The sequence below is a fragment of the Papaver somniferum genome, chromosome 10, assembly GCF_003573695.1.
Source record: "Papaver somniferum cultivar HN1 chromosome 10, ASM357369v1, whole genome shotgun sequence".
Taxonomy (NCBI): Eukaryota; Viridiplantae; Streptophyta; class Magnoliopsida; order Ranunculales; family Papaveraceae; genus Papaver; species Papaver somniferum.
In genome coordinates this window covers 80,803,055-80,829,300 of record NC_039367.1, presented here as the reverse complement: position 1 = coordinate 80,829,300, position 26,246 = coordinate 80,803,055, and the positions used below count along the sequence as shown (strand labels likewise).

General features: G+C 37.3%; 1 protein-coding gene and 2 long non-coding RNA genes across 5 annotated transcripts; all 3 read right to left on the bottom strand.

Moving 5' to 3' along the window:
• Nucleotides 1-993: 993 nt before the first annotated feature.
• LOC113319167 (40S ribosomal protein S24-1-like) lies at nucleotides 994-2,995 on the bottom strand. Its single transcript, XM_026567446.1, has 6 exons — nucleotides 2,857-2,995; nucleotides 2,580-2,658; nucleotides 2,451-2,492; nucleotides 2,176-2,346; nucleotides 1,414-1,500; nucleotides 994-1,307 (listed from the first exon to the last, which is right to left on the bottom strand). Exons 2-6 carry the CDS (start codon nucleotides 2,652-2,654, stop codon nucleotides 1,275-1,277), a joined length of 408 nt encoding a protein of 135 aa, XP_026423231.1. The 5' UTR covers nucleotides 2,655-2,658; nucleotides 2,857-2,995; the 3' UTR covers nucleotides 994-1,274.
• A 4,075-nt stretch (nucleotides 2,996-7,070) lies between these two features.
• LOC113318698 lies at nucleotides 7,071-9,440 on the bottom strand. The gene is made up of 2 exons (XR_003344772.1): nucleotides 9,267-9,440; nucleotides 7,071-7,580 (listed from the first exon to the last, which is right to left on the bottom strand). It is a non-coding gene; the product is annotated as an uncharacterized LOC113318698 (long non-coding RNA).
• Nucleotides 9,441-16,453: 7,013 nt separating this feature from the next.
• On the bottom strand, nucleotides 16,454-18,736 carry LOC113318697. Of its 3 annotated transcripts, XR_003344771.1 has the most exons (3): nucleotides 18,552-18,733; nucleotides 17,042-17,429; nucleotides 16,454-16,868 (listed from the first exon to the last, which is right to left on the bottom strand). It is a non-coding gene; the product is annotated as an uncharacterized LOC113318697 (long non-coding RNA). The 3 variants fall into 3 exon arrangements; XR_003344769.1 differs by having other exon boundaries at nucleotides 16,454-17,429; nucleotides 18,552-18,736; XR_003344770.1 differs by having other exon boundaries at nucleotides 16,454-17,344; nucleotides 18,552-18,736.
• Nucleotides 18,737-26,246: the final 7,510 nt, after the last annotated feature.

The window sequence follows — 26,246 nt, the reverse complement described above, 5'->3', positions numbered from 1 at the left end:
ATCCTATTTATACGAGACTATATCGTATGACTTCTAGTAGATTTAACATTGCAAAGAATAAGTTTCGAGTCAAGCTTGTTTTGCAAAACATATCGAAATATAATGCAATCAACGGATGCTCATAGATATTTAGTAATTTTAGTTCAAAACAATTTATTGTTCAAGACTATCTTTGTTTCAAATGGGTCATTTGGAAATTGTCCAAGCAATGGTATTTTGTATCCATGGCGATTGAGAATGTTTCAAAATATAGAAAGTGAGTTTATAGAACTACTGAAATCTGGACACGGGGTAGATACTAGTACGCGCCCCCTAGATATCTGAAGTTCCGGAACGCATGTAGGTACGCGTATCAGGAGTTCTGAATCTTGAATGGGCCGGGGAGGTGCGCATACCCAATACGCGAACCTCAAAGGCCTGAGATCGGAAAGAGAAAAAACAATCGAAGAACGAGATTATGTGCGGTATCATTGGCTTCTCTAGGAATGTGATTACATTTCTAAGAGTCGGACCAAGAAAGTATAAACTTAAGCGATTCCTAATGATAGAACTTGTTGTCCATCTCACATCTGAAACACTTGCATTGAGTACTCATTCCCTTGGGCTGCAAGGACTTAAATATGAGAATGAGCCAGGAAACGCCAGCCACTTCGAGATTTGCCAAACTTACGGCAAACAGAAGGCAGAAGTGTGCTAAAATCTACAGCAGAGATGGTCCAATGCCAATTGTAACCCTGAACCCAATCTAGAATGTATTTTGCAAGAAACGGACTAATTGAGATATACTGTATATTGTACGCAGTGAACTTAGCTAAAAATATTTTGAGAAAGACATAATTGTCCATGACATTAGCTAAAAATATTTTGAGAAAGACATACTTGTCCATAACATTCCGAAAGTAAAACAAGAACCCCATTGACAAAACAAAAGAGCAACAGTATTAGGTGCTAGTTGTGATTTGACTCAACAGCTGAAGCTCTGGCAATAGGTGCTAGTTGCTAAATCAAAAACTATCCCTTCGATCGACTTCATCAAAGACAAATGTTATGCTAAATCAATCGAATTTTGAGGCAAAATAGGAGTTCAATAAAATGCTCAAAATTGATTCTGTCAAATACTGATCTACTACTACACAAAATAAAGTTAGGAATTCCAAAATCCTGAAATATAATAGATTCCAATAACCACTTAGGGGATAAAGAAAATGGAAGCAACTATGAAGAATTTCGCTGTAGCATTTTTTCTTTTAGTCCGACTTGAGATTCCTAAAGACTTATTTCTTCTTGGCAGCTTCACCAGCCTTGGTCTGCACAATAAAATTTTACAAATGAGTTAAAAGAACGACAAAAAAGAAAGAAAAGGCGAGAATGGTAACATCTGAAAATACATCAGAAACTAATATGAATACCAACCTTCTTAACTCCACGAATCTTCTTGGCTCTGTTCTTTCTTTCCTTAATCTGCTTCCTTGACTTCTCAATCTTGGTATCTAGTCCATTCTGCAATCATAATTCACGAAACAAAAGGTGTGTGCAAGTTAGAGAGAATAAGACACAGAAGTGAGTACGGAAATGAGTACTGAAATGACTAACAAGGGTAAGCTGTTGTCACTTCCTGCTACAGAAAATACCAAATGGAACAAGTAAGAATTGTATCGAGAAAGAGTTTTACAGGGTTTACAATCCTACTTTAGGCACACAATGTCAAAATGAAACTGTCAGGCACCAGTGAAGTCTACTATATGTCAAAACGAATCCAAATATTCCATACTAATTTTATGGCACATTCCTATAGTCTATATTGATTTCATCATGTCACTGTTGCCACAATAAGAAACACCACGATTCATCAAATGTTCACATAGCATTTTCTGATTACAAAGTTAACATGCTTGCAACACATAAAAGCTGAGGTCCTAGTAATCAATGTAAAAAAACAAGTCAAGGTTGGGAGAAATGTGTAAAATAAAATGCAACAAATACACATCTACTGCGAGAATACATCCGCTCGTTTTACTGAGTTGTCTACTTATCATATTATATTGACAAACACTGTCTGACGGCTATCACTTATTAATATCACTACAAACTTTTTCTTACAATGTATTAACATCAACAACTTAAAGAGCAAAACAGATAGTGAACTAAAAGCTTAGCAATGAGGGAGAACTTTACCCTGACAAGCCTGTATTTAGGCTCAAACTTCTTTGCATTATCAACAGAGTCATAAATAAGCCCAAACCCAGTGGACTTTCCACCTCCAAAGTGGGTTCTGAACTTGAAAACAAAAATAGAACTAGTATCCTTCACTTCATACATCTTTGCCAACTTCTCCTTCAATTCCGCCTACAAAGTCACAACAACCAAAATCAACATAAATTTCAAAATAACAAACACAGAATTTGAGATTACAAATATGAACTGCAACAATTTTTTCTTCAAGTGGGTACCTTAGAAACATTTGCTCTTCCAGGGTGCAACACATCAATGACCTGAGCCAACAAAAATATAGAGTTAGGGCTTTCATTGTTCCTAGCTCGTCGAACAAATAAATAAAATCTAAGTACAAGAATACTTACGAATTGCTTCCTAGATAGAAGCCTGTTAGTCATGAACTTCCTTGTTCGGATTGTCACAGCTTTAGTGTCCGCCATGATCCTGAAAATCCCAACAATAAAGAAACCCCAATTTTTTCAGATTTTTATCATACTAAGCAAATCTAATACTAAAGAATTGATAGAACAAATAAAATACCAATTTTAAAAGGAAAAAGATTCAGTAAATGTTGAGGTCTTAAGAAGAAAGCTTGATTCGAGCTAACATTGACAGATCGAAGGAAAGGTTGATTGAACTTACTTAGTATTGCTCCTCAAATCACCACCGTGTTCTCTTTAGGGTTTTCTGTGTGCGCGGAGGAAAGGAGCTCTAGGGTTTAGGATTGTGAAGACTTAAATTGAGAAATGTTAAGAGTTAGGGTTATAAACTGGGATTTACAATGGGTCGGGTTATAAGAAGCCCAAACGCAACCAAATGAATTAACAAATGGGCTTACATGTCCAAACAGACTAAATTTTGAACCGTTTTTTTGGGACTACTCAAAAATGGTGGGGGATTACTTTGTGATAGAAATATCTACCCTATAATTATAAGGGTATCCTAAAGTGTAGAAATGACTAGCCTACCCTTAACCTAATTCAATTTGAAACCAACATAATAACCACCTATATATATAACTACCTCCTCCCATCACCACCACCGCTCACCACCACCAACCGCCACCTACCACATTCGCTACCACCACCACCGACCACCTCAAGCCACCTTTATATATAGTTTAATTTAAATCATTAACAAAATCAAAATCAAAATTATAACAAACCCATTATTCTTCATTCGTTTTTGGTTGAAAAAATGAGAAGTAATCTTCAAAATGAGTTGAAAATGGAAGTCGCAGAGAGAACTTCGGCTAGGAATTTTGGAAAAATTTTTGTCGAACTAGCCGAACCTGATGGAAACGAAGAACATGAAGGAAAGTTCGGCTATTTCGAAAAAAAAAGTTTCTAGGCGCAGGTTCCGAACTTAGTTTTAATGGAGTTTTTGCTTTCAGAAAAAAGTTCGGTTACGTCGCAATTTTTTTTCCTAGCCGAACTTTTGGTTCGGTTACGTCGCAAAAAAAAAATGCCTAGCCGAACTTTTAGTTCGGTTACGTCGCAATTTTTTTCCCTAACCGAACTTTTCTCTGAAAACAAAAACTCCATTAAAGATGAGTTCGGGTACCTGTGTCTTCAGAAGCATTAGCCGAACTAAACTAGCAGAAGAGTTCGGCTACTTGTTCTTCAGATTTCGTAGCCGAAGTCTACTGTCATAGCCGAAATCAGTTTATAAAATTTTCATTTTTTCGAAAGTTTATGCCGATTCAAGCAAGATTAAGTAAATTTGAAGTATACCTAATTACCCAAACCCATCATTTCCAAATCAAGCATCTTAAAAAAAAAAAAAAAAGAATCTTCTCAAAAATTATTCTTTTAAAAACACCCAACTAATTAATCTAACCCTCACTAATCACTAATTAATCGTTACACTAACACTAATTAATCATTACACTAACTAATTTAACTATGAAGGGTAAATTTGGTATTAAAAATAAACTTAGATAAGGGGTGACTCAATATTACTTCTAATATCCAGTCCCAAAAATAGAGAGTAGTCCCCCACCATTTTTGAGTAGTTCCAAAAAAACGGTTCACAATTTAAGGGTGAGCATTTTGCCGACTTGACGGGGACCACATGTATTTTTGCGGGTGAATGTTCGGCCGTTCTCTAATGAATTGGATGCGGATAGTGTTGAGGGTGGGTTTTTGACGAAGGTGATATTCGTAAAACCACATCGGAAATTATGTATCTCTGATCAGTATCGGAATCATAAGAAATTTATATCTTCACAAGGAGTGAATCGCTGTTTTGTAATATCATAACAACAATAATATACGACGAAGATATTAGGGTTTATGAGTCAAGACTTTTAATGTTCCATACATTTCATGATTAAAGCTGAGCGGGTCAGCACATTTGTTGTGAATTCATCTCTGGTGTCTGAATCTACCCAGAACTTGCGCTGAGCGGCTCAGCATTTCTTTTGAATTCAGAATTCATCTCTGGTGTCTGAATTAACCCAGAATAATATATGATGCTTATCACATCATATCTAAATGTTCCTAGACGTATTGCATGCTAGTATAGAGCAACGAATTAATTAAATCTAGTCGCAGTATTCAACGGATTGAATTCCTATAAATTATGCACTAATTAAACCCTAATATTCACTTACTCAGGATCCATGGCTTTCAAGGTCGAATTCCTAAAAATTATGCACTGATTAACCTTTTGAGCATTTGGGGCATCCCGGATAAGCCCCGAGCAAGAGGCACGAGTTTATTTAGTAATAATGCTCAAAGGAGCATCCATGGAAGAACTAGGATTGGAAACCTGATCAAAAAAGGAAAAGAAAAAGAGATAAATAATAATAAAATAATAATAAGATAAAGGAAACCGTACAGATGGGCCCATCGGCCGGCCGGCTAGGCATGCCGCCTGTTTGGTCGATCCCTTTCCCCCTCTTCCCTATTTTTCTTTTTCTTTTATTAGAGTATTACATTAACTAGTTGGAAGCCTAACAAGCTAAGCTCCAACAACGTACTACTACATTAATTGAACAGGTTGTCATGCTAGCCTACCATGGAGCCGCATGGGTAACCTAGCCAAGGGAGCCGAAGCGGGTGGGGGGCTGAGATTATGTCACGGGGGACAAGCTAACTCTACCTTCCATGTTAATTCCTGCAATATTACATCATTTGGGGCTCGAACCTGAGACTTACTGGAGCGCATGAAGCTTTGGGAAACGGGGATGACCAGCTGAGCTAGGTGTCCGTTTTTTATTATTAAAACTCTTATTTTATTATTATTTTTTAGTGTTTCCTCTTTCAAGGACTCCTCTTTCGATCAAAACTCATGAAACTTCCATAACTGTGTGGTTAACAAAACAAGTGGTCCCGCAACCATCATGACTTGTCTTTCTACCATCATGAGAAGTATTAAAATAATATTATTTTAATGTTTTTAATAGTGGTCCTCCCACCACTATTAGGAGTTTCACTAAAACTCAAATTCTTCATAAAAGGATGAAAAAGTGCTCGATGGACCATCAGAAAATACCAAAATTCTCAGGATTGGTCCACGGATGACATGGCAACATAAACACATCACCATGACCAGTCATGGTCGAAATTTTGCTTGCCGAGGGTCGGTCCCACCATTATCATTGATTGATGACCTAATTGATCATTCAGAGTCCATATTTGACTCAAACTCTCTCCAACCAACTTGGATGATGATCCACCGACCATCAGTTGGTCCCACAGCCACCTAGGGCCGGTTTTACACCCCTTGGTTGGTTCCTCATGCTTCCATAATTAGGTTTTACAACCTAATGCTCAAAAGAGCACTATTTTACTTATATTAAAACACTGATTAATCATCCTTTCACCAATTGCTCTCCAAGGAGTTTGGTAAATGCCCAGTCTAGCATCCAAATACTACATGGTCGGTCCATCACTCATAGAGGCGGTTCCTCTTTCGTTCATTGGTTGATTCTCAGTTGATCATCCATTGATCATAATTAGGATTTTGAACTAAATGCTCTATTTAACATAATTCTGAATATGTTCAAACACCGATATTTTAACATTGATCCAACAATCAATATTTTAATCAATTAATTAAAAAATATTCGGCCAATATTTTTAATTAATATTTTATTTGCTCTGACTAGCAATACTTGCTCTAAATATCAATGCTCGATCTGGCAATACCCTAATTGCTTCAACTAGCAGTGGGTCACGGCTAACAAGGTTCAGAACCTCCAATATTGATTCAGCTATAGGTATTTTATTGGTTCATCAACCAACATCTCGTTCGTCTGTCACCATTATTTTAATATTATCACTCCTCGTCATTCGACTGACTCATGACACGTGGATTGAGAAAGACCTTCTATGTAATGGACAGAAGATTTTGACTCCCGTCAAATCGGGATCCGACTCGACTGGCAAGCACAAACCTTCCATCACGTCACTCGGAAAAATGAAATAAAAAAGAAACATACATCTACTTCTGAAATCTAGCAACAAAGAGAATCGAGACTCACAATTCATAAAATACAAATATGCACGAAAACAGAACAGAACCCATTTTTTGTTATTTTGTAATAGAAAAATTAAAATGCAATAAAATCATCATGTTTTATACTCACGGAAATGTAAGTTAACAGTTCAAGTGCTCACAAAAAAAAATCAAAACGTCGCCAGCCCATTTACTTATGTGAGCAAGAGTTTTATTTTAACAAATCAAAGTAGTATATAATGCCATAAAAAAAGATATTAAAGAACAGTGAAGGAGCATTCCCATGGTGTAAACATAAAACACCCACTCAATCCAGACGCATGTATATACGTTTACGCCTAAAACAGTTAAAAGAGTGTCTAATATGAACATAATAAAATTCATTGCAAGGATGAGACAAAATACATGTTTGGATTCACAAGAGATGAATAGATTTATACAAGCTATATACTGGTTACATGTACGTAGCAAATAATGATTTCACAGGAAAATGAATATAAGTAGCTATTAATTACACTTAGAAATTCATTGTACAGATCGTATCTTAGATTAAACAAATGCCAAAAAGAACAATGGTAGAGAATGTAGTCCGTAAAGCCAAAAGCCAAGAACATCTAGGCAACAAAATGAATTCAGAAACTAGTATGTATAGCCCGAGACCAGACCCATTATACACGAAACTGACAAGTTTTCAGTTTAAAACATATAAAGATCCGGTAGAAGCCAACATATATATAACATCAAAGTGCAAGAGAAATGACATAGGCTCAAATCAAGCAAACTGAAACTACCCAGATACCCCCCGTGACATACGATATCATAAGCTTAGAAAATACTAACTTTCCAAGCGATAAAGCCTGCCGTAAGCTCTGCCCGGCTTACTACCGCAACTTCTCTCCGTACTATGTGGGGGGGAAAACAAAACGGGGTGAGCGAATGCCCAGTAGGGGTTACAAAATAATGTGCCGATTGTAAAACAATCAAAAGGTAAATTAAACTAACCAAGTTGAGCATGAAATATAAATCTGTAAGCAAGGAGCAACAACAATGATTAAGTAGAGAAAGGAATACTTACGCAAATACCGTTTAAACAAGATTCAGAACCATAAATAAATTTACTCTACTATTCATGGCCAGTGCCACCGTCAGGGTAGTTCTGGTTACCAGCCATCGTTGCCGCAACGATCTTCCGGGTTGCCACCGAGGTGGTGGGGTGCCACTTAGGCCCGACGTTCCTAAAGTAGAGTCTAGTTCTTCGTGACAGCAAATCACAAATGAATTCTTATGTAAATAACACTTTCTAAAACCACGAACAGTTCACAGAAGTCAAAGGCAGCGATGCTGCAACTTATCCAAAAACCTACTCCTTGAGCTAAATACCAAACTGGAATACAGTTTATATACCATGATTAAATGCATCCATTTCTTAAAAGAGGGAGTGAAATCACTAGCCAAAGTGGAGGGTGATGCTGTTACCGACAACATGAAATACATAATAATGATAAACATTTTTTTTATAAAAATATGACAAGAATTCAAAATGTTCATCTAAATTCTCACGTCTAGCAAAATATTTCCATTTATAAGTTCACCGTAATGCCGAGAGGTAACACGTAGGAAAACAGTCTAAACACAAAAGCTATAAGAAAACAGCATAAATGCGAGAGGTCCAACCCCATGTTACTCAAACACCCTTTTTATACTGAATTTTGTAAAACATTATCAAACCAAAGGTTTAATGTGTATTCAAGTTTAGGAATTCTTCTCTAAAACAAAATAGTATCAACAAAGAGAACTGGGAAACAATTATTTATACAGTTAAATCAAAAGGCAGAAATGACAAAACAGACATCAAACTAAGTAAGTACTGTGAATGAATAAAACTCTCTTTTTAAAACAAGTGGTCAATTAGGCTCATGCCACCAAAGATACATAGTCAGTAACTAAAGAAGTTCCTAAAAATTTCAAACTAAATTTCCTCTCAGGAATGTCGACAAATCAATAAGAAATCAGAAGTTTCAAAATTTTCTCAAATTTCCAATATTGTTAGGATTTACGAAATCAACAAAGAATTAAAGCACAGGAAGCATGAACAGAACTAATGTAGGCCGAGCATCAAAACACCACTCTGGCTATGTTTTCTAAAATGATAAGAAAAATCCAGTTAACCGTAAAGTTTCAAATGTGTTTCTCGTTTGGTCATTTTCGCAAACACTTGACAGGCTACTAAAATATTCAAATACAAGAGTTTGATATGGATGGAAATCAAAACGTGGATTGTTGCATAGACTTTTAAATCTCAGTAAAACAATTTATGACCTTCGAAATTATTCTCAGTTCGCATGCAAGGATTAACCACAAAAAGGTATAGGGTTTCAAACCAAATTGATAGTTGTGCAAAAATCATGAAAGCAAACAGTGATAATTAATTCATGAACTAAATTGAAAATTTATAAACATCTCAAATACCCATTCGTCCGTTAGAAGGAATCACAAAGTTATCAATCAAAGAAATTTAACAAAACATCCACTAAATTTAATAAGCACAATTGATAATCAAGGTAAAAAGAAGAAAAAAAACTCCCTACCTGTGCACAGTCCAATCTCTAGCCAAAATATGGAGACTTGACCACAGATTTGAGACAAGATTTCTTCCCTTGGCGGTGGTGAAGCGATAATTACAAAGGGAGAAGGAAGAAGATAGTGGGCAAATAAAACGATGAAAAGTTTGTCTTCTGTTCAAACTTGTTTCGGGAAACAAAGATAAAAAGATGCCATGGTTGTTGCATGCGCAGTCACGGGTCAACCATGTTAATGATTCTAGAGCTATTGCTTTTACTAACCAACCACCCTAACACTATTAAGGGATACCCTATTTAATTAAAAACACTCATTCTAAAAATTTAGGGGCACTCACCACGGCTATACACACCTTATATTCGGATCGCAGCACACACTATCCATTTCTAACTTCCCACTCAAATGGGTTGAGTTCGGATCCAAAGCTAAAATGAGATTTTAGTGTTGTTACACCATCAACTCCAAAAAAAAGAATTTGGTCCCCAAATTCAAAAATAGACGAAAAAGCTAAGAAGGATACCTAGAAGAATCTTCGGGTAGTTGTCTTGCACGCCAGGCTCGACTCTCAAGTTGCGTCTTCAAAAGTTATCATTGCGTTTTCGAGTAGTTATCATCGCAAGGGTAACTCCCACCTAAGGTACGTCGTCATTTGGCTGTCGTTCTCTCCACTCGATTACATGTGATGGGTCTGCAACGTACGTCAGTATTAAGGTTGATCTCTCTCTTCGATTATCACCCAGGCAACGTTTCTAGAAAATCATAAATAAAATCTAACCGCTAAGACGTCTTCTGCCGTACCGACAATTTCGTCGCCTCACTAATATGAGCAAGATAACGATGTGTTCTTCAGTTTCGTCTCGTCTTCCTATTCTTGGAATCAAAAGGCTTACCGTTTTCCACTTCTCACCTTGAACAAATACACGATTGTCATACGCTGTCACAAAATAGACCCTCTTCTAAGCACAACACAATGTAGTCTGATTCACCAATATCCACTCATATTCTCTAACTTCCCTAACTTCGAGAGAATTCTTAGATTCTTCGGCAATACTCGGCTTCCCACGGTCTCTAAAACATAAACGTCAGTCACAATCGAACCTACCAGTTGTTCTAAATTGTTCTCAAGGTTCGTTCAGGTTCATCTTACATACAAAGCTCGAGTCAACAGATTTCGCACACCGAGATATCTTCAAAACAGAAAAATGCATTAGATTCATAACTGGTTAGTAATGTACATTACTAACACAACTAAAGATATATATATCACGGTATCTAGATAGTTTTCCCCAGCCCCAAATAAATTCGATAAAACCAAAAACAACCTTCTATTTCTCAAAACCGAAATGAAACCATTGGACGATACAAACCAAAACAATTTGTTTACGTCTTAAAATCGAGTACACGGCACCGGAAAATAAGTAAGTACAAAACTCACAGTCCCAAGTGAATCGGAACTGCTCTGATACCAAACTGTAACTGACAGAAGATTTTGACTCCCGTCGAATCGGGATCCGACTCGACTGGTGTAGTTGCAGGAAATCCTAGAACACACCCCTTATATTATCATGACTATGATTTCTAGATCTAAACTTATTTGATATGAAAATAAAGATAAAGATAATGAAAATAAAAAATAAGACACAAGATTTACGTGGTTCGATCAATGTGATCTACATCCACTGGATTAGGGATCTTCACTATGATTGTTTGTAATTACATATGGATTACAATTGAGACTCCATTAATGAGTATTTAGAGCTCTTGGTTGAAGAAGGAAGAAGAAGATAATAATACAAATTCTGCTCTCTCTCTCTACAAATGTGTCCTCCCTAAAGTGTCTCTCTCCTTTTTCTTTTTGATTATCGTCCTTTCTCTCTCTTGCCTTTCTCTTTATATAGGTATTTACATAATGGATGACAGCTCATATATGGTGGGGTACAATTAACATTTCCCCTAATTTCGGATCTGGCTTGCGGTATTTTCGCAAACTTACAAATGTTAACTTCGCAAACATCCTAAATTTCGCACGATCATCATACTTTTCTCACGTTTAGGCTGATGTCATATGTTATGTCATTTCTGAAATCATACTGCGATGTCTTTCTGATGTATTGCTAGTAATTTCGCAAGCATGTCGTTGTTGCGAGATTCTGATCCTACATCTTGCCTCTTTTTTCTTGAATATTGCTTGAAGAGCGATCTTTAGGAAAAAATCCGTTGTTGTAATTGTTGGAGCGAGATACGTGTTGTTGGAGTAGTCTTTGATCTTTGTTGATGAAGGAACGAGCGAAAGAATACTGGACTTGAAAAGTACGTACTTGCCTCTATTCTTTTATGAAGTTCCGGAATGTTGCGAAGTAAATAAGAAGTATCATCTTTTGAAGTATGCGAAGTATGAAGTATCCTTGAAGAAGTATAAGAAGTACTCAATCCTAGAAATATATAAGAAGTATGAAGAATCCTTTGAGAAGTATAATAAGTATTCAATCCTCGAAATATAAGAAGTATCCGTCCTTGAATGAGAATAATAAGTATTGCCTCTATTCATGCGAAATTATTACTCCATTTTTGGTGATTCTTGCCGAGAAGATAAAGAACATAAAATGTTTTCTTGGTAATCCATAGTTGCCTCTGTTATTTATCTATGAGGGTAGAATCCTTGAGAGAATGTTGAATGTGTGAATTGTTTCTTCATTCTTATCTTGCCTCTGTCTCATGTTTTGTGCTCATGCGATAGTATAATCTCTTCAAGTTGCTTATAATTATGCGAAATAATTGAGCGAGATAATCACATCATCCGAAATAATCACATTCGGCGAAAAATTCTGACACATTCTACGAAATTTCGAATAATTCTGCGAAGTTCTGACACATTCTACGAAATTTCGAATCATTTTGCGAAGTTCAGAATCATTCTACGAAGTTCTGAATAATCTTGCGAAATTCTGAATAATCCTGTGAAATTCTGAGTAAACCTGAATAATTCTGCTAAATTCTGTGATATTATTGCGAAGTTCTGCAATATTATTCCGTACAGTTTTGTAAAGTACTTGTGCGAACATAATGCTTATGTGATGATTATGTTATGAAATGTGTATGCGATGTTTATGCCATGAAATGCTTATGCAATGCTTTTATGATGCGAGTATGATGAGAATGCTTATCTATTGCAATATATATTTAAGGTTTGGTTTACTTAGCTCATTTTGCCGTCTAAAGTTGATGTAGCTTTAAATTGCTTCCATTCTTCATTTCTCTGCCTTTTTCTTTAGTGTATGCATTCTTCTTCGTGTAGTTATTTTTCTTCACAAGTTCTTACTTGTGTTTCATCTTCCCTCTTTCCTGCACTATTAGTATCTCATAACAGTATGATCATAATATCAAGTCTGCGGCATTTTCACTGCCTCAGTTTCATTTCCATGTACATATTCGCAAGCTTGTTTGCTTACATATAATCATTCTCGCAAACTTACTTGCTTACTCATTTTCTTATGTGGTCTTATTTTGCCTTCCTAGTTAAAGGTCTTATTTTGCGACCTCTTGTCATTGCGACAAAATCGCAGGACGTCTTTGCACTTTCATGCAAAAACCCATTGATCTTGCCTTAACTTTTTCTTTTGTATTATTGCCTCTTCAGGATTGTTGCGACAATATGACAGGCCTAAATATTCTTGCGAAAATAAAGTCCCATGACATTGCCGTCTTGCGACGAAATAACAGGACGTCTACACACTTTCATGTAATGACCCATTGATCTCGTCTTATCTTTTTCTCTAGCATTATTACCCTTGCGAGTAAAAAGCCTCATGATATTTGCGTCTTAAGACACTTATCATCTCCCTAATGGAGGGTGCCTCCCTTATCCCCCCCTGGTTGCCCCTTCAAGGAGGCGTACTTCTACCATACAAGGTTAGCTTCTCTCATCCAGTCTTAACAACAACCAGTTGCTTTCGTAGCCTCTTATCCTTTTTTCCTATATGGCTTATGGTTACGAGACTACACCTTAAGCGGGGTTTTCTTCGGGCCGAGTGCATCATTTGCCAAGACTTGTCAAGAGTGGTAAAGAAGCTCCACCCCCCCCCCCCCCCCCCCCCCCCCCCCCCCCCCCCCCCCGCACTCTTGACTCAACCGTGTACCTCGGCGCCTTGATCGATTTCTGCACTCCTTAGAAGAGACCCCTAGTCGTCCAACCTAAAGCAAAAGCTTAAGTTGAAAATCCAAGGTGCCTCTCCTGGATGGGTTTTATTGACCCCAAATCTCCATGACTCAGGTTCTAGGGGCGGTGTAACCTTTTCCCTGAGCCATGCAACGGGTACCCCCTTCTATGACGCACTTTAGGTCTTATATTTGCCACTTGCGAAATTTTATTCGCGAACTAGGGTGTATGCCATAAAGGTTCGCCTCTATCTGCGAAATTTTATTCGTGTTTCTGCGAAATTTTCGCGTCTCTTTGTTTCTGCGAAATGTTCGCGTTTCTTTATTCTCTCATTCATCTTTTCACTTCTGTCATCTCTTTCATTCATTCTTTCATTTTTGTGATCTCTCTCATTCATTCTTTCATTCTCATAATATCATATCATTTGAATCAAAATAAATATTCAAGAGAAATTCTAATACATGGTAACTCTGAAATTTTTGTAGTTGTGGAATCTTTGTAATTCTGCGATTCTATCGCGTTTTGTAAATCAAATCAAAAATCTTTTTATTCTCTGCAAAAGAAATATTCTAGAGAAACATATAAACTGAAATTTCTCAGTTTTCTGTAATTTTGAAATCTCGAAATCTCTGTAATTTTGAAGTCTTTGTAATCTTGAAATCTTAGTAATCTTTATAATCTTTGAAATCTTTGTAATCCTGCGATTGAATCGCTTTTTGTAAATCAAATCAAAAATATTTTTATTCGTTCTTAGTATAAAGTAAAATGTTCAAGGAAGTGCGTACTTATCTTTCATGTGAGTCCCTGTTGTTGTCAAAGAAGTGAATAAATGCCTTGAAATGTATGAATTTCGCGCAGCAAAATGAAGTGTGAGAAGTGAGACTTGAACCCTTGGCCTGCTTCTTGGATTTTCTCGCACCATACCAACTGTGCTAGGCACTTCTGTATAAATTTCGCGTAACAAAAATAAACATGCGAGAAGCAAGAATTGATCTCGCGACCTGCTGCTTGCATTCATGCCTCATGACCAATTGTCCAAGCTTATTCTTTGTGAAATATCTCTGCGAAATTATCATCAATGCTCTTCTGTGCGAAATAATTAAAGAAATATATGTGCGAAAAAATATGCATGTGTTGAGACTTGATCACACGACCATGAACTCATTAACTTCGCAGATGACCAATTGTGCTGCCTCTTGTTTGCGAAATAATGAAACAATATTGCGAAATTATTCATTTCTTCGCTCTCTGTAAAAAAGAAGAAAACGATGTTCGCAGGCGAATCCGAACTTGCGACCACGAACGCACATACTGCTCTCTGGACCAATTGTGCAAGAACCTCTCTGCGAAATTAACGCATAACTTTTTTCCTTATTCTTTTATTCTCCCATGCAAATGAGTAGAAAATGAAAAATATGTGTCTCTGCGAATTCGAACCCGTGACCTATTTATTGTTCGCTCAACCTTGAACCATCTGTGCGAATTTCTGTTTGTGATAGAAATTGCAGCATCTGCCTCTTATCTTTTCTTCGTCCTTCCTTAACTTCTTTCACATTTGCTTCCTGAACATGAAAATCTTCCACTGAAACTTCCATTTTTTCTTTAAATTTCACCACAACAACTAGTTTTTTCACTCACTCTTTTCATGTCTTTGAATTGTTGATGATGTTTACTCCCTGAAAGTGTGATTTCTTCCATAAATTTTCCATTTTTGAACCTAAACTTTGTAGATCTAGAAAAATATGAACAATAGCTAATCTTCATGGAAATTTTTAGAACCAACAAGCTACAGGAGGGATAAATCCTTTACTCCTCCCTGTTTCTAGCGCCAAAATGTAGTTGCAGGAAATCCTACAACACACCCCTTATATTATCATGACTATGATTTCTAGATCTAAACTTATTTGATATGAAAATAAACATAAAGATAATGAAAATAAAAAATAAGACACAAGATTTACGTGGTTCGATCAATGTGATCTACATCCACGGGGTTAGGGATCTTCACTATGATTGTTTGTAATTACATATGGATTACAATTGAGACTCCATTAATGAGTATTTGGAGGTCTTGGTTGAAGAAAGAAGAAGATAATAATACAAATTGTGTTCTCTCTCTTTCTCTACAAATATATCCTCACTAAAGTGTCTCTCTCCTTTTTCTTTTTGATTATCCTCCTTTCTCTCTCTTGCCAATCTCTTTATATAGGTATTTACATAATGGATGACAGCTCATATATGGTGGGGTACAATTAACATTTCCCCTAATTTCGGATCTGGCTTGCGGTATTTTCGCAAACTTACAAATGTTAACTTCGCAAACATCCTAAATTTCGCACGATCATCATACTTTTCTCACGTTTAGGCTGATGTCATATGTTATGTCATTTCTGAAATCATACTGCGATGTCTTCGTGATGTATTGCTAGTAATTTCGCAAGCATGTCATTGTTGCGAGATTTTGATCCTACAACTGGCAAGCACAAACCTTCCATCACGTCACTCGGAAAAATGAAATAAAAAAGAAACATACATCTACTTCTGAAATCTAGCAACAAAGAGAATCGAGACTCGCAATTCATAAAATACAAATATGCACGAAAACAGAACAAAACCCATTTTTGTTATTTTGTAATAGAAAAATTAAAATGCAATAAAATCATCATGTTTTATACTCACGGAAATGTAAGTTAACAGTTCAAGTGCTCACAAAAAAAAATCAAAACGTCACCAGCCCATTTACTTATGTGAGCAAGAGTTTTATTTTAACAAATCAAAGTAGTATATAATGCCATAAAAAAAGATATTAAATATTAAAGAACAGTGAAGGTGAAGGAGCATTCCCATGGTGTAAACATAAAACACCCACTCAATCCAGACGCATGTATATACGGTTACGCCTAAAACAGTTCAAAGAGTGTCTAATATGAACATAATGAATTCATTGCAAGGATGAGACAAAATACATGTTTGGATTCACAAGAGATAAATAAATTTATACAAGCTATATACTGGGTACATGTACGTAGCAAATAATGATTTCACAGGAAAATGAATATAAGTAGCTATTAATTACACTTAGAAATTCACTGTACAGATCCTATCTTAGATTAAACAAATGCCAAAAAGAACAACGGTAGAGAATGTTGTCCGTACAGCCAAAAGCCAAGAACATCTAGGCAACAAAAATGAATTCAGAAACTAGTCTGTATAGCCCGAGACCAGACCCATTATACACGAAACTGACAAGTTTTCAGTTTAAAACATATAAAGATCCGGTAGAAGCCAACATATATATAACATCAAAGTGCAAGAGAAATGACATGGGCTCAAATCAAGCAAACTGAAACTACCCAGATACCCCCCGTGACATACAATATCATAAGCTTAGATAATACTAACTTTCCAAGCGATAAAGCCTGCCCGGATTACTACCGCAACTTCTCTCCGTACTCTGTGGGGGAGGAAAAACAAAACGGGGTGAGCGAATGCTCAGTAGGGGTTACAAAATAATGTGCCGATTGTAAAGCAATCAAAAGGTAAATTAAACTAAACAAGTTGAGCATGAAATATAAATCCGTAAGCAAGGAGCAACAACAATGATTAAGTAGAGAAAGGAATACTTACGCAAATGCCGTTTAAACAAGAACCATAAATAAATTTACTCTACTATTCATGGCCAGTGCCACCGTCAGGGTAGTTCTGGTTACCAGCCACCGTTACCGCAACGATCTTCCGGGTTGCCACCGAGGTGGTGGGGTGCCACTTAGGCCCGACGTTCCTAAAGTAGAGTCTAGTTCTTCGTGACAGCAAATCACAAATGAATTCTTATGTAAATAACACTTTCTAAAACCACGAACAGTTCACAGAAGTCAAAGGCAGCGATGCTGCAACTTATCCAAAAACCTGCTCCTTGAGCTAAATACCAAACTGGAATACAGTTTATATACCATGATTAAATGCATCCATTTCTTAAAAGAGGGAGTGAAATCACTAGCCAAAGTGGAGGGTGATGCTGTTACCGACAACAAGAAATACATAATAATGATAAACATTTTTTTTTTATAAAAATATGACAAGAATTCAAAATGTTCATCTAAATTCTCACGTATAGCAAAATATTTCCATCTATAAGTTCAACGTAATGTCGAGAGGTAACACGTAGGAAAACAGTCTAAACACAAAAGCTATAAGAAAACAGCATAAATGCGAGAGGTCCAACCCCATGTTACTCAAACACCCTTTTTATACTGAATTTTATAAAACATTATCAAACCAAAGGTTTACTGTGTATTCAAGTTTAGGAATTCTTTTCTAAAACACAATAGTATCAACAAAGAGAACTGGGCAACAATTATTTATACAGTTAAATCAAAAGGCAGAAATGACAAAACAAACATCAAACTAAGTAAATACTGTGAATGAATAAAACTCTCTATTTAAAACAAGTGGTCAATTAGGCTCATGCCATCAGAGATGCAAAGTCAGTAACTAAAGAAGTTCCTAAAAATTTCAAACTAAATTTCCTCTCGGGAATGTCGACAAATCAATAAGAAATCAGAAGTTTCAAAATTTTCTCAAATTTCCAATATTGTTAGGATTTACGAAATCAACAAAGAATTAAAGCACAGGAAGCATGAACAGAACTAATGTAGGCCGAGCATCAAAACACCACTCTGGCTATGTTTTCTAAAATGCCAAGAAAAATACAGTTAACCGTAAAGTTTCAAATGTGTTTCTCGTTTGGTCATTTTCGCAAACACTTGACAGGCTACTAAGACATTCAAATACAAGAGTTTGATATGGATGGAAATCAAAACGTGGATTGTTGCATAGACTTTTAAATCTCAGTAAAACAATTTATGACCTTCGAAATTATTCTCAGTTCGCATGCAAGGATTAACCACAAAAAGGTATAGGGTTTCAAACCAAATTGATAGTTGTGCAAAAATCATGAAAGCAAACAGTGACAATTAATTCATGAACTAAATTGAAAATTTATAAACATCTCAAATACCCATTCGTCCGTTAGAAGGAATCACAAAGTTATCAATCAAAGAAATTTAACAAAACATCCACTAAATTTAATAAGCACAATTGATAATCAAGGTAAAAAGAAGGAAAAAAAACTCCCTACCTGTGCACAGTCCAATCTCTAGCCAAAATATGGAGACTTGACCACAGATTTGAGACAAGATTTCTTCCCTTGCTTTCGGCGGTGGTTAAGCGATAATTACAAAGGGAGAAGGAAGAAGATGTGGGCAAATAAAACGATGAAAAGTTCGTCTTCTATTCAAACTTGTTTCGGGAAACAAAGATAAAAAGATGCCCATAGTTGTTGCATGCCCAGTCACGTGTCATTGTGTCAACCATGTTAATGATTCCAGAGATTCTATTGCTCTTACTAACCAACCACCCTAACACTATTAAGGGATACCTTATTTAATTAAAAATACTCATTCTAAAAATTTAGGGGCACTCACCATGGCTATACACACCTTATATTAGGATCGCAGCACACACTATCCAGTTCTAACTTTCCACTCAAATGGGTTGAGTTCGGATCCAAAGCTAAAATGAGATTTTAGTGTTGTTACATTCTATGATCAACCAGCAATGATTATTTTCGCAAGTGCTCAGTGCACCAACATAATGGTTTATGATCGATCCAACAATCTCATAGAACCATCACTAAGTCATTTGACTATCATTACTGCTTCAACTAGCATAATGATACATCATGGTAATTCAACATTCATGGTCTGCAGAGCATGTTGCTATTTCAACATTCCATGCTTCATCCATCATAACATTGAACTTCGTCGGTTCAGTTCATAAGACTCATTGTATTAGGTCAAAGATTGACCACTCACACATGAGACGTCAATTCACGTCACATAGGGGGATATCACTAGGGTTTTGGTCTGGCGGCCTACAACACGTGTGATGTAAGGTACATCCACGATGAGAGTTGTGGTATGGCGTGGCAGTTAAAAGGGAAAATGGGAAGTGGACGGTGATAGGTGTCTAAAACACCTTGATATTTATCTATTGTATATGTTTTCTTTGCGAGTTTTCTTTTGAATTATGTATCTTATGTGTGAATTTGAGTTTATTAGGTACTTTGGAGTCATAGGGAGTAAAAGAACGAGAAAACGTCCATTTAGAGCGTAAAAAGCAAAAATCTCAATTCACATGCGATCTATACTTGGAGTCGTCTAGGTTTCCCAAGAAGGAGGTGAAGAATGTACTGTCAGTTCCCGAGAACTGACAGCTGAGTTGAACAAAGATTTAAGCTGTCGGTTATTCGGAACTGACGAGCCTAATAATTTCGGATTGCCCTTATCCAGCAACTTGATGTTGATAGCAACATACTTTCCTACACGCCCTAATATTTAGAGAGAATCATTTTTTTCTCTCATTCATCTCGGTTGCTGATGTGTGTCTGAGAGTTACAAAAATCAGGCCCGGTCCTGTGTTTCTGGAGTCCTAAAGCCAAATTTTTTGGTGGCCCCTTGTTAAGCAGAAAGGTTATAAATAACAAAACCTCAAAAAAACAAATTGGTCCTTCACAAATCTATTATTTTATTAGTGGCCCCTTGTAAGTCCGTTTCTTTTCATTTTGCCCCACATATACGATAAGTTTTACATGATGTCCTTTTCCTATCATTTGAAATTTTTTAGTTTGTGGCCTCTTTATTTTTGTGGCCTCAAGCGCGGCTTTCACTGCTTATATGCTATTCAGGGCCGGCTCTGACAAAAATTCAGAGATAAGAATGAGTTATCCATACAGAGACGAAAAAGAGATGAAGAATAAGGGTTATGAGCTCATTCCTGAGCTGAGATGGAAAAATCGAGTTTCTGAGATGAGATGGGTCTGTCAAATCTAAGAGAATACAAGGAATTGCTACGGTGGAATAATAAATGGAGGGTCTGGTGGTTGCATCAAATGGAAGAGATTCATCGAATTAGAAGACATGGGTTCTCATCGGATTTGATTTCAGGCAGAGAAATGGCTCGAAATTGGAGTTGTTCTAGGGTTTGTTTTGAATCTGAAATTGACAGCGGAATAGATGATTGCGGGGGTCAGAGGAGGATTCTAAGTCAAGGATGAATAAATTATGTTGCAGCTGAGAGTTCAGTGCAGTTGGAGATGCAACTGAGATGGTTTGATGCAGTGAACTGAACTGCAGGTGATGCTGGTGTATGAAATAGAGATGGGTCGAATCTATGAATGGTGTGTGGTAAGAATTGAAGAAGTTGACAATGGTATCAGGGATATGATGGTTGCCGTGATGAATGGGTTGTTGCCGGATTGAGAAATTGCAGGTGTTGGCAGGTTGGTGGTGCTGCTGCCAGGGATTGGCAGGATGTAGTGATGTTGAGAATGCTTGAGCTGTGATGAAGAGAGGAGAATCTAGATTGTGAGTTGCATATGCATATGCAGTTGGTTCTGGTCAGATGGGTTGGGATTGATGGTTGAGGTGCATAGAATGGTTTTGATAATGACTTGAACTGAAACTGGTGGTGTGCTGAGTTAGTGAAGTGACGCAGCTGCAGTTGGTTTGTCCTGAGAAGGGATTGCTCGCATCATTGGTGGAATTAGGAGTTAAGCTGCAGAGGTGGTGTTGGTTGGCCTGAGTTGCAATGGGTTTGAGCAGCTGATGGCCTTGAAGAAGTGCAGCTGCAATCGCAAGTAGGATAACAAGGGTTAGATGCAAGACAATGTTGAAGATGGCAGCTAGACATGGCTTGGCAGTGAATCGATTGTTGGTTTTGAGCTGAAATGCAGGGAACTGGAACTGCAGTTAATGAATGGTTAATGACTGGATGAATGATTAAACACTGCAGGAGAGATGGACGACAGTTGGAGGAAGTGATTGAGCAGGAGAATAAGAACTGACAGACCAAATATTTAATGGGCTTATGGGCTTGATTTGAGGCTGAATCGTAGTTAAAAGTATGGGCTACACAGAATTGGTAGAGTCAGGAAGGCAGAGAAAATATATAAAAAAAAGGGTCTCTATCTTTAGGGGGAATATTATGAGCGCGCAATTGGGGATATCAAAACTAATTGGGGGATATGAATTACTTTGTCATGTCCCGGTTATGGGCTGACCACTTGTTAGGGGTAGGCCGTATGCTATTTAGTAAAAGTAGTAGTAGGCACGTGAGTGGCATGTGCCAGCGCAGGTCTTTTTTCTTATAAGCTTTGAGAGCCTGTAACTGGATATTATCCAAAATAGAAATTGTTGTTTGGTTTTATGTTCTTCTTTTTGGGTTTTACCCTTCAATCTCACAGTGTAGATCCTGTAGATTGAGCCTGATTATTCATTTGTAGTGTAGATCACTACAAGTGGTATCAGAGACAGTCTTTTCTTGGATTTATCATGGATTATTTGAGGGCTGTAATGAGTGCAAGGTGTGAAGTAATCAATCTTCGATTGGATTACCTAATTCAATTGGGAGATAGTTCACCAAATCGGAACCAGAATCTCCTAAATTTGTTGGATCTCATCAATCATGCAGAGAGGAAGATAGAGCTTCATACTAGCAAATTAAACCAGGTACCAACACCGGAGGAAACTTCAATCGAAGTTGCCGAGGTTGCAGAAATAACGAAGATGGAGGATGTAATTGACAGTGAAGAAATTGTTGAGGACTCAATTAACACAGAGTTGGTCACTGATTTCAGCCGAAATTCGTCAACCCCATTGGAAGATGAAGATGATGATTCTCATGAACTAGAGTTGATTCCTCCATACTTCTTTGATGAATCTGAAGATGTTTATTCACTTACTGGTAGGAGTTTACCTTTTGACGAAGTTGAAACACCAGAGCAAATTGAGTTCTCCAAGGATTTCATTACTCACCTCGTTCTGAATTGTAAGAATTTTATTTATCTCCATCTTGATTTTACTTATTCCATATTTGATCGTGGAAAGTTTGTTGATGGGTCATTTTTCGTTGATGATTACCATGGGAGAACTGTTGATGAGTTAGTTTTAAAACATGGGTATAAATTCAATTCGTTGTTTAGGAATTCATTTGAAATGGTTCTGGTTGAGGATGATTATTCTAGTGATGGCCCTAAGGAGAATTTGATGTTTCTGGACTACCAGGAAGGTAAGCCATTCAAATCTGGAATTTAGACTATTAATGATGAGATGAAGCTTTACAACATAGTGCATAAGAATTTCAATGGTAATTGGGAGAATATTACTGATAACCTAAATTCATTCTTCAACAGTAAACTTAAATTTCTTTCCCCAACAAATTTTCATATCAATTTCAATGTCACAACTAGTTTCTTACCAATTCTTCCTTACATTTCCAATGCTAATAAAGTTTTATTAATTCAACCTATATATCAAATTTCCTGTGATGCGTTAGCTAATTCCAGATTTACTCATATCTTGTTTGATCGGGCAAAAATACTTGAGCCAATACCTTGGAATTCTACTTGGAAATGTCTAGATGGTGATTCTTCAAGTTCATGTCGGAATCAGGTGCACTCAGGAATGATTACACTTTGGTTGATTCATATGTGTGCAAATAGTAGAAAATGTTCCTATGGTAGCATGATTTTTACTCAAGTGATATTTAACCGTGGGAAGCAGTTTGAAGCTATTAGCAGGTTATATTTCGTCATACACCTAAATCACTTTCAATTTACTTCTGCATGTTATACTTCATCTAGTGCTTTGTATACTCGACTGATGTTTGATCGAGGAAGAGATTTGGATGGGTCTATTTTAGTGGATGGATACACTGATGAATTTGTGTCGAAATTTGTCCATTGGTGCCAGCTAGAATTTTTGCTGGTGAATTCAAATACGTTTGTAATGTTAAAAGATGGTGAAAATTGTTATGGTAAGAAGATGTATCTTCTATGTGGCTTTGGTTTTTCTCGAGTCTTATTTGATCGTGGTAAAGAAATTGGATTTGTGCGGAGGTGTTCTTTTTATGATGGAAATAATCCCAAATTTTGTATTACTTCTTGTTTGTTTGCTTCTTATGTGTTGATTTTCATGGATGCTTATGATGGCCAATCGGCTTATGAACTTAATTTCAAACTTGTGTACCGTTTCGCAGTAGTAATTGAGTCCACGAATGTGGTTCTGTTTGTTAAATACGGTGACCAAAGTGATGGTAGTAAGATGTTTGGGGGCTTGGTGTTTCGGTTGGTTAAAGAGATTAAGAATGGTGATATCAGCAAGTTGTTTGATAAAAAATGGCAGCAATGTAGTGTTGCCTGGAATATGTTGATAGTTCAAGTGGAAAAAGGAAGCGGGTCTGAAAATATGCAGGAACTATTCGATCAAATGCTTGCTAAAGATATCAGTCGCCGTACACAACTGAAAGAGGCTTGGCAGTACAAAGACGTGAATAATTTGAAGTAAAATATGGGTCCTGTAGAAGTATTTGTGATTATCTTAATCTTATCAGAATTTAAAGCTGGTTTATCTACTCATTTGAGAAGTCTATTGCTGAGTTTATTGTATGAAGCAACAGAAGGTTATAGCTGGGCCAAATTTCTCGCAAGGTTAGTGGGAACTCAGGTCTTACTCCCGGTGATTCAAATTCTATATGTTCATCTTTTGAGCTTGGATTGTCCAGTGCCTCCACAGAACTTCTACAGACATTCCAGTTCAAGCTAGAGAAGAGCATATTGCATGTTGGGTTGTTTTTCCCACTCTTTTATATTTTTGAACATGTTGTTGCCGATGGTTGGAGGCTCCTCGTGGCGCAGGATACTTTGGCTGGAAGGAAGTCATGGTAAGAGTGAGGGAGATCATTGAGATGCTGATAGTGCTTACGGGTGATAAGAGTGTAGCACAGGAGCGACTGGAAAAAGTAAGTCATAAGAAGTGTGTTGGTGGTTTTACTCAGCAAGACGAAGCAGTTCTGATCTGTACCTTGATTAGTTTTCACAACTGCGCTAATGGGAGTTGGAGTACTTCAGTTTCCGTGACAAACTGTCGTAACTCGATTGTTGATGTAGGCAGTGTGGGATTCCTTCTAAGCCAGGGGTGGCAACAAGTAACTGCTATCGAAACCTGTGCACAGGTCTGGATTTCCTTGATGCACAAATTAACCTAGTTGCAGAATACAATGGATGTGTGACTTAATTCAGAATCTGTGCACAAGTTTTTGTCACTGCAATCTTGCTCTCAGGTGAAGCTGGAAGTAACAGCCAGGGAGACTTTACATTGTTGGATCACAACTTGATACCAAATGGCGACAAAAAGCTGAAGACCAACGAGGAAGAAATTATCTTCCCAAGAAAAGAGTGGCACGTGATAATGTTTGTGTCAGTGGAGAAGGCATGTTTTCGACTACAGCTCCACGTGAAAGTTTATTGCAAAGAAGTTAACATGAAGATGCATGTTCATGCCTCAACTGAGAGTAAAGAAAGACTTGCTTTGCTGAAAGGTACTCATACAGTGATTTGCAATCCTATCTGAAAATTGTTGTTAGCTGCAAGTGGTGTCATTACTAGTATATACCCAGAGATATTCACCGCACCAGCTAGTTCTCTAAAAATTAATGCAACTCGACACTCTCCGATAGCTACTCAAATGGAGGAAATGATGAGGTCTACCTCATATAATGGCCTCACTCTATACATGGGTTACAACTTGCTGCAGCTGCATTCTGCTGACGCCTACGACAACGATCAGACGGTTGATCGACCAAGTTATCCATGCAACGTGGAAGTGGTTTCGACATGATCTCCCACTTCCCCATCTTTCCACTACTTTCAACTGTCACCACTTACAGGAGATTGGTGTGCTGCAATAAATAGGTTCTGAAACCTATATTTTGACAAGACTAAGAAGATTCGTAAGCAAACCTACGAACAGTGAAGTTATCAAATACCTTCAAAATATTTCTCTTGTCTACACAGAGAATCATCTTCACAGCAGTTCAATACATCACATCACCTACGGATCAATCTACATTGATCTCCACACAATCTCAACTTCCCTCCCTACAGACCGACCCTTCTCCTCCTTTTGTGACCGAATTGAACCTGGAACGGCCATTGTCTTGGTTTAGGCCAGGGTCCTACAAATTAGTCTCTCAAACTCAAAGTACTCCCGTGCAGTACATTTGTTTAAAGGTTCAGACGATTCGCAACATCGAGCACCTGCTTCAGCGAGCACTTGCCTCCTCCACCACTTTTTACCAGAAAACTTGTGAGCAGTTTTTACCCGTAAACAAATTAGCGACCACGGTGGGAGATTGATCTCTCGATCGCAAGCTCACTCCTTCAAAGATGGTCGGTCTTAGGTCAGATTCAACAACTCCTGATTCCAATCACAATCTTTCGAACGAACTGACGACGGAGCTAGATGGTGTTTCTATGGAGCCTCTAGCAGGGCCAATTCCTCGATTGACATCTCGTCTCAGATCAGCAGTTTCACTACGTGTGAGAAATTAGTAGGTGACATGCTCGATCAAAAGCCTATATGAATTTTTCACTTCTCAAAAGACGCATGTGAACATGCTTGAAACACTCAATCGAATCCCATTCATACGATTGATCCATTATCACTGGAGACGACAAAAGTATCATGGCGGATGGTCCTTCAATGAACAACATCGCCAAAGAAAACATGAAGGCAGAAGAAGGACATTATTGTGCTCTATAGCACAAATCAAGGATTCAGAATTCAAGAGGGATCTCATCGACACAAGTGATGCTTCCAACGACGTTCCTCTCAAGACTCTCTGAACGGCCAGTATCCAACAAAGCAAGATCATTTATCATCCAACTGTGATGAAAGGGAACCTGACCAACTGTTTGTGGGTGAAAACTGTTTCT